This window comes from Dipodomys merriami, unplaced genomic scaffold, assembly GCF_024711535.1.
Source record: "Dipodomys merriami isolate MVZ:Mamm:240054 unplaced genomic scaffold, mDipMer1.0.p SCAF_94, whole genome shotgun sequence".
Classification (NCBI taxonomy): Eukaryota; Metazoa; Chordata; class Mammalia; order Rodentia; family Heteromyidae; genus Dipodomys; species Dipodomys merriami.
The window spans coordinates 1,455,575-1,467,764 of NW_027206557.1; the positions used below are offsets into that span (position 1 = coordinate 1,455,575).

The following is a 12,190-nucleotide window of genomic DNA, read 5'->3' on the forward strand; positions in this document are numbered from 1 at the left end:
TCATGTTGTTGGCGAGACTAACACCTACCCCCCAAAAAATCTCTAAACAAAAAAGGAAAATGGTATTTTCTGTATCTTAGAAAGAACACAATTCTAGAACTTTATCTGCTACTTAAAATGCCATTTTCTTGGGGGGGGAAGGGAAATGCTACCAATTTCAACAGTTTCCATAATATGTCTAAGTTTGTGATACACTTTCTTCCATACCTAGGTATTCTCTAGGGAGAATGGCATGCTCTCTCACACACTCATCTAGGCTGTGGTGTTTTGGCCCTGTCCTCTGATCTTGTCTGAAAGTGGTATATGACTTCACTGTATCCTAGTTTAGAACAAAGCAGTTAGACTCCACATCTTTTCTTTCTTGACGTGTGATCTTTTTCTGATTTCTTTTTTCCCCCAGGGGAAAAAAGAGAAATGTTCCATGCTCTCCTTTAGAGCACAAAAATTGGCTTCTTAAAAATGAACAAATTGGGCTGGGAAGGTGGCTCAGTGGTAGAGCGCTTGGCTTGCATGCATGAGGTCCTGGGTTCAATTCCTCAGCACCACATAAGCAAAAAGAAAAAAGAAAAAAGCCGGAAGTGGCTCTGTGGCTCAAGTGGTGGCGCACTAGCCTTGAGCTGAAGAGCTTAGGGACAGCACCCAGGCCCAAAGTTCAGGCCCCACGACTAGACCCCCCCCCCCAAAAAAAGAACAAATTGTTGGGTGCTGTTGGCTCACATCTGTAATCCTAGCTACTCAGGAGGCTGAGGTCCTGAGGATCAACATTTGAAGCCAGACAGGATGAAGCCTATGAAATTCTATTTTCAATTAACCAGGAAAAATTTGGCTAGAGGCATGGCTCAAGTGGTAGAGTACTAGCTGAGTAAGCAAGCTCAAGGTTCTGATTTCAATCCTAGTACTATGATAAGAAGGAGGAGAAGGATGAGGAGAGAAATATACACATGTGAGAAATATAAACACATTTTTTACTTTCTGGGGGGAAAAAGATGCACTTAAGATATATAAATAAGTGTTAGAGCAAAAATAGTTCTAACATTTCTTTTTTCTTATTTAATGAATAATCCAGCTTTTACTACTATCTATGAGGCCTTGACTCTTTGAAGAACAACCAAACTTCTACAAAGGATTACCCCAACAGCACCACACAATTCACTGAAAACAAAAAAAGGAGCTCAGCTTCACCAGTTTAAAACAAAGCTAAATAGTGTCTTAAAAATAATTTTACCTTCAGATTCTTCCTAGTAAGTAGAATTTCTACACTGCATAGAAACTGCTGATCAAGTTGCTCAAAGGCTGTGTGCAAATGGTGGACATTTTACTTTCTCCCCCACCTTTAATTTTAGTTTTTGTCTAGTTTGTGTTGCAAGAAAGAAAGGGGAAAGGCCTCCCTACCAACGGAACAGAGCAATTCTAGCAAACCACAGTTTGTGTGGTTTCTGATCATTGACGTGAGCCACGGCAACCACCGGAAGTTCTGTTGTTATCACTTCAACTCTGGATTTTCCTTTTCCCTGCTGTTTCTTAGCTCAGAACTGCACAGCAAGGCCTTCCTGCAGTTCTTTCCAGACCAGGCCCATGGGGTTCTCTCATGGACTCAAAATAGTCGGGAGTGTGTGTGTGTGTGTTCCACACTTATTGCCAAATGTGCATGTGAAAGTGTGTTGAGGTGTGACAGAAAGGAAGAGGAAGAGAGAGAGGAAAAGGAGGAGAGAGAAGATTGATCCTGTGAACTGACCTTGGGCACTCTTAGTGACCTCTTTAGAGGGTCCCTGGTGCCTGGCTCAGAGATGAAGGACCCCAGGAAAGCCTTCCCTGCAGTCTCTCTGTTGCTCCTTCTGATCTCTTATTCTTCAGCCTCTCCAGCCTCTGACCACGGACCGAGAGCCAGCTACTCTAATGGCCATGTCTGTGTAGGTACGTAAATACTTTTGTCTTATATGCATGGACATAGTACTGAGGTATTTTGCTTGCACAATAAATCACTTGTTTAATGATGCGAATAGGTTAAGATTCCACCTTAAGGCCCCAATAACTTCATCAACATGGAAAATGTTGAGTCTAAGAGTAAGTATTGATAACATATGCACCTATGTGCTTATAGAAGTCCTATCTATGTTGCACGATTGAATTTGTCATAAAACTCTCTACTTTTTGCATGTGACTAGAATTTTTTTCCCCTTGGAACAGAAACTATAACAGCCTGAAATTTTTCTGAAATTCTGAGAATAGACATAAGACGTCTGAGCTGATGTTGTTGTCCACCTCTTCCCCTCTCATCCATTCATACTGGGTATTTCTTAACCCTTTCTCTGTCTCTCTGAGTAAGAACTACCCCCATGTGTGTTTGTGTGTGGTGTCTATGCACACAGTAGGACTCAGATGTCCCCATTTCCTTCATTCTTCCAAGAAGTCTGTGTTGGTGGTGGCAGCTGGAAACTTCAAACACTGACAGAAATAGTTTCTCAACTGACTTTCGACTGAAGTGTTTTACTTCTAACATATTTTATATCAGTTTTTGTTCTTGTTTCTTTTGTAAAAGGAATATGAAATAGGGCGAGACAATGATTTTCATACTATATCTGGAATTTCAATAGAAATAGTTGTCAGGGACTACAGTTCACAGGTATTCAGAAGGAAGTAACAATTGTTCAATAAGCAGACCTCAAAGTAGAATCCTGAGCCAGGCATTATGGCTCTTGCCTCTGTCATACTAGACACTTGAGAGACTGAGATCAGAAAGAATAGAGTTTCAGGTCATTTGGGGCAAAAAAAATAATAGAAAACCTTTTTTTAAAATGTGAGATACCATCTCGATGGAAAAAGCTGAGTATGAAGTTTCATACCTGTCATACCAGCTTCAGTAGGAAGCAGAAGTCAAAGAATCATGATTCAGGCTGGCTCAGGCCAACAGTGAGTTATCTCAAAAATAATTAGAACAAAAGGGTTACAGATTTGGCTCAAGTGGTACAACATCTGACTAACAAGCACAAAGCCTTGAGTTCAAACCCCCTGTCACTAAAAAAAAAAAAAAAAGATAAAGGAAAAAAATAGAATTCTGGCTGAAATGTTCTTGAAGATATTCAGGATACTAGCCATATCCTTAATTATTTCTAGAAACAGTATTATAAATGTCTGAACTGGCTTGGTGTTGGATCACATCTGTAACCCTAGCTATTCAGGAGGCTGAGATCTGAGGATCATGGTTCAAAGTTAGTCCAGGCAGTGAAGTCCATGAGACTCTTATCTTTAATTAACTATCAAAAAGCCATTAGTGGAGCTATGCCCAGGGACACTGCCTACGCCCCTAGGCCCTGAGTTCAAGCCTCAGGATTAGTAACACACACACACACACACACACACACACACACACACTTTTGAATCAGTTGCACTTTGCCAAAGACATAACCTCTGGTCACTGTATATGTCAGAAAACATCTCCAGTCCAAAGTTTTTTACATTTATTTTTTTTCATTCATTCATTCATTTTTGGTGTTGATCCTGAGGTTTGAAATCAGAGCCTTGCACCATCATTTGGCTTTTTTGTTCACGGCAATACCTCCACTGCCCCAACATCTTCTTCAAATTACAACCTAAAGAGCAAGATCCAGTAGGAATCTAGCAACTCAGTTGTAAGTTTAAGGATCCTAGGAACCAAGCCTGAAATATCATCTGCAATCACTATTTCTTTAAGTCATTATTTATTCCTATCCCATCTTCTCCAAGGAAATGCCTAAAGCCTATCAAATGCAAACATATTTGAGAAAGGCCTGAGTGAAGCGAGTCCTACTTCTAGGCTGCCTGCAAAAGAAATCTCTAGGCTTAGTCCAGGCCTGAGACAAACAGGCTAGCACCTTGTAAAATGAACACAAGATTCTTAATCTGTTTCTTGTTCTATTCCCACCAGAGTACAGACAGTGAGGAGGAGGCATTGAGGGGGGACCAAGAGGGACACTACTCTATTTATGTACTGATGCACAGGAGATAACACCAACCATTTTGTTATACGATGATTTTGCCGGGCATTTATTCAGAGCATAACTTGTGCCCCAGGCAGAAGTGACAGAGGATCTGGCCATGTCCCTTACTTGTCGTCTAGAGTATGGAGGATGACTAGTTGATTCCTCTGGAAATTTACATCAGGGTCCCTACCCCGATGGCGTGCCAGAGGTGTGGGATTTCTCATAAGGCAGTTAGGCCGACCCACAGAGAGAATTCCAATAGCTGGAAACAGCCAGGCTCTGTAGGCTTGAGTCCAGGAGCAGGCCTGTTGTCCCTTCTGCCAACCCATTTCCTCCACAGCTCAGAATTTCTGGCCAAAAAAGCTATGTACCTATGACCATATAAGATGATGTAAAGCCAAATGAACCCCAAGATAGGGACACAAATATCTTTTTTTCCTTATTGGTATTGTTTCTAACGTACTTACAATGTACCTTGTGATTTTTTGTTGTTTCTTTGTATGTTCCTCTGGCACAGTATAACCCCTGTTTTCACTGTATTTGATGTCAGTGCTCTGCATCTTGTATATACACTTTTCTAATTCAGGGAGGGGAAGGGAAAAAACAAAATGCTTAAATAGGGATACAGGTTGACCCATTGTAACAATGAGATGTACAATGAAATGTACAATTTTACAACTTCGGTGGGCGGGGGGGAGTTGTGGAGGTGGGAGGGAAGGGATGGTGGGCCTGTTTTCCAGAAAGTCACTATGACATTAGAGCAAAACAAGAACTGGAGACTTGAAAATGAGTGAGGAATGGATTATCTACTGTTTCTACAGAGGAGGAGGCAACAATGCTCAATAGGAAATGTACTCATTACCTTGCTCATGTAACTGTAACCTCTCTGTACAACATTTTTACAATAAAAAATGTACAAAAAAAAAAGAATTTCTGGCCAACTCAGCCTGGGTGGGTGTGGCAGGAATCTGCTCATGGGAATCACACATTACTGAGCACCAGCCATGAGCCAAGCCAGGAGTTCAACACTGTCCTAGCTGGTGCTGTGCTCACAAAGGTGGGGCAGATAGAAACAGACAGCACAAAACTAAGAAAAGGAAGGCAGCAGGAGGGCAGGAAAGAGAAGCCTGAATACAAAAAGAGAACCCAGATACACAAAGACCCCTCCAAGTTACCCCCAAATTAGTCTAGGCCTCAGGTTTCCTAACATGAGCCTCCCCAGATGAGAACCGACCTGGGGAGAGAGAGGTGCTGTCTCTACCAGCAGTGTCTCCCTGCCATTAAGCGAGGCCTAGTGAGGGATGTGTCTGCTACCAGTACCCCTCAAATCAACCTAAAACTAGGGAGGGGCTCTGGGAGGGAGAATAGAGTGCTCTTACTTACAAGACCGTATGCAGGAACTGCCTTTGGATGTGAGGTCCCACAGCTGGTGGAGGAGATAGAATGGGGCCTATGGAATGGGCTTCTGCTCCTCCTTCCCTTGATAACTCCTGACAGCTTTCTGGTAAAGGGTAGGCACATGCCCTGAATCTCACCAGTAGAAGGGTGTCCTCCCCTCAGGATTCCCACACACAAACACTTCACATGGTCATTGGATGCTCATCATAGTCCGAGTCCGGCACTTGGAGCACAGGGGACACAAAGATGAATAATAGACATTGAAAAGCCTGTTTTCCAGAAAGTCACCATGACATTAGAGCAAAACAAGAACTGGAGACTTGAAAATGAGTGAGGAATGGATAATCGACTGCTTCCCCCGGAGCTTGGTGATGAACTAGGAGGAGGGTGGTAGAAAGCCATAAAAGTCAAAGAGCAAACAGCTCTAGTGAATGGGGGAGACATCTGTTCTCTCCAAGGACTCTGTGGCTAGCACTTCCTTCCGGCGGGCCCTACAAGGAAACCTGATGAGCAAAAACAGGCTAAACAGACAGTTGGATGTCTATCAACCCAATGGAGTAGGAAGGAGCTATCTTCATTATACTTCATTACTTCATTACTGTCACTATTCTAGACAAAGGCTTACTTTGATCAGAAAAGTTTATCTTCTCCTTCACTAATACCAAATAAATAAAAGAAAAAATAACAAAATATTCATAATCACCTTCCCAATACATAGTAGCAGTTACTTGTTCTGGTTTTTCCATGGAGTCTAAGTGGCTTAATTAGATTCTATCTACTTTTGTGCAGAAATAATCATATTATCTAGTAAGCATAAATGGATAGAGATAGATAGATGGATGGATAGATAGATAGATATGATATGATATGATATGATAGATTTTGGTATTATTAGAGTTTGACTCAGGGCCTCATGCTTGCTAAACAGGCTCTCTACCACTTGAGCCAGACCACCAGCCCTTTTTGCTTGAATTATTTTGCAGATTGGGTCTTGTAATTTTTCCTGGTACCAGCTTCATCTGGAAATCTTCCTATCTACATCTCCTGCATAACCAGGATTATAGGTATTTACCATGAGTCCTGGCCTTAGTAATCATATTTGTTTCTGACTCTTAATGTTCATGTTGCTACTGTTCTACAGGAATGTTTTCAGCTCCCAAAACTCTGTAGAGGAGGGGGGATTTTTCCTCTATCTTTTTGCTGAGTTGAATGTGGAGTAATTGGAGTGATGCCTGGAGAAAGTAATTATTATATTCAAGTGTTCTACAACCATAGACATTACATTTGTAAATGAATAATTGTAAGTATTAGCACTATTGAGCACTTGTTGTGGAAAGAACAATCTTGCAAAAGGTTTATCGTATTATCTCATTAATTGTGTCAGTGACCTTGTAGACAAGTTATTATTGACCTCATCTGTCAGGTGTAAAGAAATCAAGTCAGAAAAATACAAAGCTCTGCTACTTCCTGTTGACTTAGGGATGTCAGAGGAGAAGCAGCCAGTCTAGGAATCCTTTGCAAAGGGCTGTGTTCTAGAGAGCCTCTGTATGAATTAGGGTTCAGATTTATGCCAAATTGTATTATCATGACCACTACCATTTGTTGCCAATTACCTCAGTATACAAAAACAAAATGTTTTGTAAAGAAAAACATGCTGTATCTATCACTTTTCCTAAGTTTACCAGGTCTATCATCTGATCAGCAATGCAAGTCTGGTTGCTTTTTTTTTTTTTTTTCCGGTCGTGGGGCCTGAACTCTGGGCCTGGGTGTGTCCCTCAGCTCTTCAGCTCAAGGCTAGCGCTCTACCACTTGAGCCATAGTGCCACTTCCGGCTTTTTTCTTTTTTCTTATGTGGTGCTGAGGAATCAAACCCAGGGTCTCAGGCATGCAAGGCAAGCACTCTACCACTGAGCCAACTTCCCAGCCGGTCTGGTTGCTTTTTTTTTTTTTTTTTTTTTTTTTTTGTCGGCCGTGGGGCTTGAACTCTGGGCCTGGGCGCTGTCCCTCAGCTCTCTACCAGTTGAGCTACAGCGCCACTTCCGGTTTTCTGGTGGTTTATTGGAGATCGGAGTCTCACGGTCTCTCCTGCCCGGGTTGGCTTTGAACCGCGATCCTCAGATCTCAGCCTCCTGAGTAGCTAGGATTACAGGCGTGAGCCACCAGCGCCCGGCTTCTGGTTGCTTTTAAAGTCAGACTTTGGCTTAGATATTCCTAAGAAGTTAGACACTTTCCTTTCCCATTGTCATTGAAGTACAATATATGCATTGTAAAGTATACAGGTCTTTAGTGGTCATCTTGATTAGAGTGTCATAAATGAGCACCCTGTGTAGCCAGCACCCAGATCAAGAAATGGAACCTTTTCAGCATTCAGAATTCTCTCCTCTGCCCCTTCCAGTCATCACCCCTTTCCTGGCTTCTGACTCCAAGATTCATTTTGCCTGTCTTAAACCCAATGTAAATGGAATAGTTCAATGTATACTGTTTAACTCCATATGGTATCTATCATATATATCCATATTGTTACAAGTAGACTTAGTTTATCCTTTTTTGCTGTTATTGTATTTATTCTTTCATTCTACTGTTAATGGACAATTACTTTTTAAATGTTGTAAACAATAATACAATAGTTTTATTGTAAAGGCAATGGACAGAGGCGTTACAGTAAGTTAATGAGTATGTTTCTTTTTGAACAGTTAAGAAAAGAGAAAAATACAAAGCTCACTAAAGGTTATAGCCAGCTCCAATTTAGCTTATTGTGATTATATTGTTTATAAACTGATTAAATCAGGCTGATATGTTTTTCTCACTTATTTAGATATAATTCCCATACCATGAGCTTTTATCCTTTTAAAGTTAAGCGATTTAAAAAAATACAGTCATGGATCATGCAATAATCATCAACACTGCAAAATATTTTATCACTTCCAAAAGAAAGTTGTTGCTCATTAGCCATCAGTTCCCCTCTCTTTCTCTTGGCAATCACTTTCTACTAGCAAGTCTTTATGGACATTTCTAGTAGACAGAATTACATAATAGGTGGTCTTTTACAACAGGCTTCTTGGACTTAATATGACATTTAAAAGACTCATCATGTTACATCCACTTATCAACTTCCTTTCCTTTCATGGTCAAATAATATCTCATCTATCTATCTATCTATCTATCTATCTATCTATCTATCTATCTATCTATCCCTACAACATTTGGATGGGTTCTTTTATCTTTATCTCTATGATCTCTAAGAATAAGTCCATGGACCCTGAGGGAGAAGTAAAATGGCAAAGATTTATTGAAATTTTAAAAAAGATGAGCAGAGCTGCTTCTAGACAGGAGGGGTTCCCAGGAAGGGCATGCCTGGGATGTGCTGTGCAGGAGTGAATAATATATACTTAGGAGAATGCTATGTGACTCTCCAGATCACTGGACAGCCTGTGGGCCATAGCTGCTTCCAGGCCCAATCAGAGGCTCCATGCAGCCTGCATGACCTACCTAGATGATGTTTACCACCTCTGACTGTGTGCCCAGTTCTGTTGCACACCTCTGGGGTCCAGACAGTCTGTTGTTCATGTGCTATGGGGCAATGAGGAATGATGTGATGCCTGCATGAGTGATTGCTCAGGGCCATGGTGCTGTGGGGTCCAGGGTCCTGCACACAGAGCTGCTCAAGGTCACGGTAAGGGATGCAGAACCTCTATGGGAGGGGCCCGTGCCCTGATTGTCCCACCAGGCTCTCTCTCTGCTCTCAGTCCTAAGGGATGTGTGTTCTCAGCCTTACCCCTCCTGCCTCCTGTGATTAATTCTCTTCGACACACGTTTTTATTTTTATTGGGTGTATATTAGTGGCTTTCAAAGACATGTGATAACTCTGCATTTGACATTTTGAAGCACTGGAAATGTATTTGCCAGAGTAGCCATCTCCAATCTCTATCAGCAGTGTCTGAGAGTAGTAAGTTTTCAACAGTTTTGCCACTGCTTGCTTAGAGCCAAGCTAGTGGGTATGGAATGAGATCTGTGGCTTGCATTTCCCAAATGAAAGGACATTGAGCTTCCTTTCATATTGCCTAAGAGCCACCTGTATGTTTAGACCGTCTTTGGAGGAATGTCTATTCAACTCTTCTGCCTGTTTCAAATTGGGATGTCTGTCTTTTTATCCTTGAATTAAAATTTCCTTTTTATATTCTGTATGTAAGTCCTTTATCAAATATACGAGTTGCACATATTTTCTCTCCTTCTGGGGGGTTTTCTACACGTTCATGAAGGTATACTTTCAGGGAGACAGTTTTGACCAGGCATGGTGCCTATATTCCTGGCACTCAAGAAGCTGAAGCAGGAGGATTGCAAATTCAGACCAGCCTGGGCTACACAGCAAAACCCTAGCTCAAAAATGTTGTTTGTTAGTGTTGATGAAGTCTTATTTGGTTTCTTCATCATCCTTTCTACCTCTGTCTCCAGAGCGGCTGGGATTTACAAGTACAACAATTCCCAGCCCTGGGCCTCAGATTTTCTGTAAAATATGAAGTTCTAATCTCCTGAAGGCATTTTGAAGATTAAAGGAGATGCGATGTGTAAAAACATCTAGCAGAGAGCCTTGAAACCAAAAAGTCTTTCTAGAAAATATAATTTTATGTTTTCCTAAAACTTACTAAGGTAGAAGACAAAATTAATAAGGCTAAAGCACTTACTAATTAGGGAATTATTTGGTGTTTCTGATTATAGACAATCATGATTTCAGAGATATTTTAGATATAAAGGGATTTTTAAAGAGTAAAATCAACTGTAATTCTAAAACTCACATGATCATTATTGATGTTTTTGTATGGTTCCTTTCAAGATTTTAATTTATTGGCTTTAGCTTCTGCTTGATTTCTAAATTTGAAATGCTAAATAGACAATTTAAAATTAAATGCTACATTTTTTTCTGACATGGAAACATTTCAGGTTAGCAAGTAGGCTTGTGGATAAAGACTGAATAATGTTAGGCATCGTGTAAAATTGTATCTTGTCTGTCATTTATTATCTATTTGTGTATCTATCTGTCTGTCTATCTACCTATCCTTTCTGTCTAACCTTCTACTTAGTCTCTATTTCTCTCTAATATGTTTCTGTCTCTCTGGCTTTCTCTCCACCTGTCTGTCTGCCTGCTTGCCTTTCTCTCTCTCTTTCTCTCAGGGTGAAAATACTGAAGTGAGCTGGAAAAGGAAGTCATACATTTGCTGAAAGAAAAATACGTTTAATTTCAATAATGATAAGGTTTATGTGGAGGACATTTTTTACGCCTTATATGAACTCAATCTGCAGCTCCAGTGTTTGACAAACATAAGCATGACACATGCACACAAATCGAAGAAGCATTTTATGGTGGGCTGCACTGGCCTCCATCCCTAGCACCACAAAAAAGGCATTCTGTTAAAATCGAATGGGAAATAACAGTATTTGGCTTTCTTAAATTCTTCTTGGTATGTTTAGCAATATCAAAGTGAAATGATAATAGGTACAATTTAAAAATGAACATTCATAAATAAAGGGGTATGTTGACCAAAAATTGAGAAAATTAAAGCCTCCATTGGTTGGTGATGTGTACTTTTCAACCCATCAGAATTTTATTTCTATGATTTCAACAAAATTGGAAGGGACTTAAGAAAGTTGTCAGGTTATGTAATATGGGTTTCAATGATAGATCTATGTTTTGCTTAGAGGAGTATGAAGAACTGAGTGGCATTGTTATGTTGAAAACACTTCTGATCCTATCTACTTGTTTAAATAAACACTCATGTGCTTAAAAATGGAAAATAGGAACAAAGAAAAGCTGAATCTTGTCTCTACAGGAGTGAGTAAATTCTAATGTTAGGTACAATAAAAGGTTTAGTTGTAATAAAGTTTACTTTTTTTTGGGGGGGGGTCTGGTTGTGGGGCCTGAACTCTGGGCCTGGGCACTGTCCCTCAGCTTTCAGCTCAAGGCTAGTGCTCTACCACTTGAGCCACAGCGCCACTTCTGGCTTTTTTTTTTTTTTGCTTATGTGGTGCTGGGGAATCGAACCCAGGGCCTCATGCATCCAAAGCAAGCACTCTACCACTGAGCCACCTTCCCAGCCCAATAAAGTTTACTTTTACTCTTTAATAATTGCCTATTAAACTGACAATATATGTTGTCTATATATATGCTAGTTTTACTATCCAGACAAAAATTTAATAGTATCTTAGTTATAAAAAAATTAAAAGTTTATGGGCTGGGAAGGTAGCTCAAGTGGTAGAGTGCTAGCCTTAAACTGAAGAGCTGAGGGACAGCACCCAGGTACAGAGTTCCAGCCCCACAACTGACAATAATATAATAATAATAATAATAATAATAATAATAATAAAATTTAAATTTTAAAGCCAGGAGCTTGTGGCTCACACCAGTAATCCTAGCTCCTCAGAAGACAGATCTAAGGATCGTGGTTCAAAGCCAGCCTGGTCAGGAAAGTCTATGAGACTCTTATATCCAAATAACCCCCCAAAAAACTGGAAATGGAGCTGTGACTCAAAGTGGTAGTGTACTAGCCTTGAGTAAAAAAGCTCAGAGACAGCTCCCAAGTCCCGAGTTGAAGCCCCATGACTGACAAAACAATAAAAATAATAATTAAATTTAAAATTTTGACATGTTTTTAGTGTTGTTAAATATAACCATGTGTTGAAGAAAATGCTTTTAATTATAAAGATACATTTTATACTGGGATAAAATAATACAGCGGAAGGATTTAAGGAAATCAACTTTTCCTGGAAATAGTATTCAAAGTGAGGAATAATCCATGTAAGATTAAAAGAAGAGCTTGGTCATATTTTTTAAGTGAATG

The 12,190-nt window shown here is 40.2% G+C and overlaps 1 protein-coding gene across 2 annotated transcripts in view; it reads left to right on the forward strand.

Annotated features, from left to right (window-relative positions):
• The first annotated feature begins 1,510 nt into the window (after positions 1-1,510).
• Aoah (acyloxyacyl hydrolase) overlaps positions 1,511-12,190 on the forward strand; it is a 152,881-nt gene continuing 142,201 nt past the window's right edge. For both annotated transcript variants that reach the window (XM_070014188.1, XM_070014189.1), the window contains exon 1: positions 1,511-1,914. In XM_070014188.1, coding sequence (XP_069870289.1) covers positions 1,788-1,914 — 127 coding nt within the window. In that variant the 5' untranslated portion in view covers positions 1,511-1,787. The remainder of the gene's footprint in view (positions 1,915-12,190) is intronic.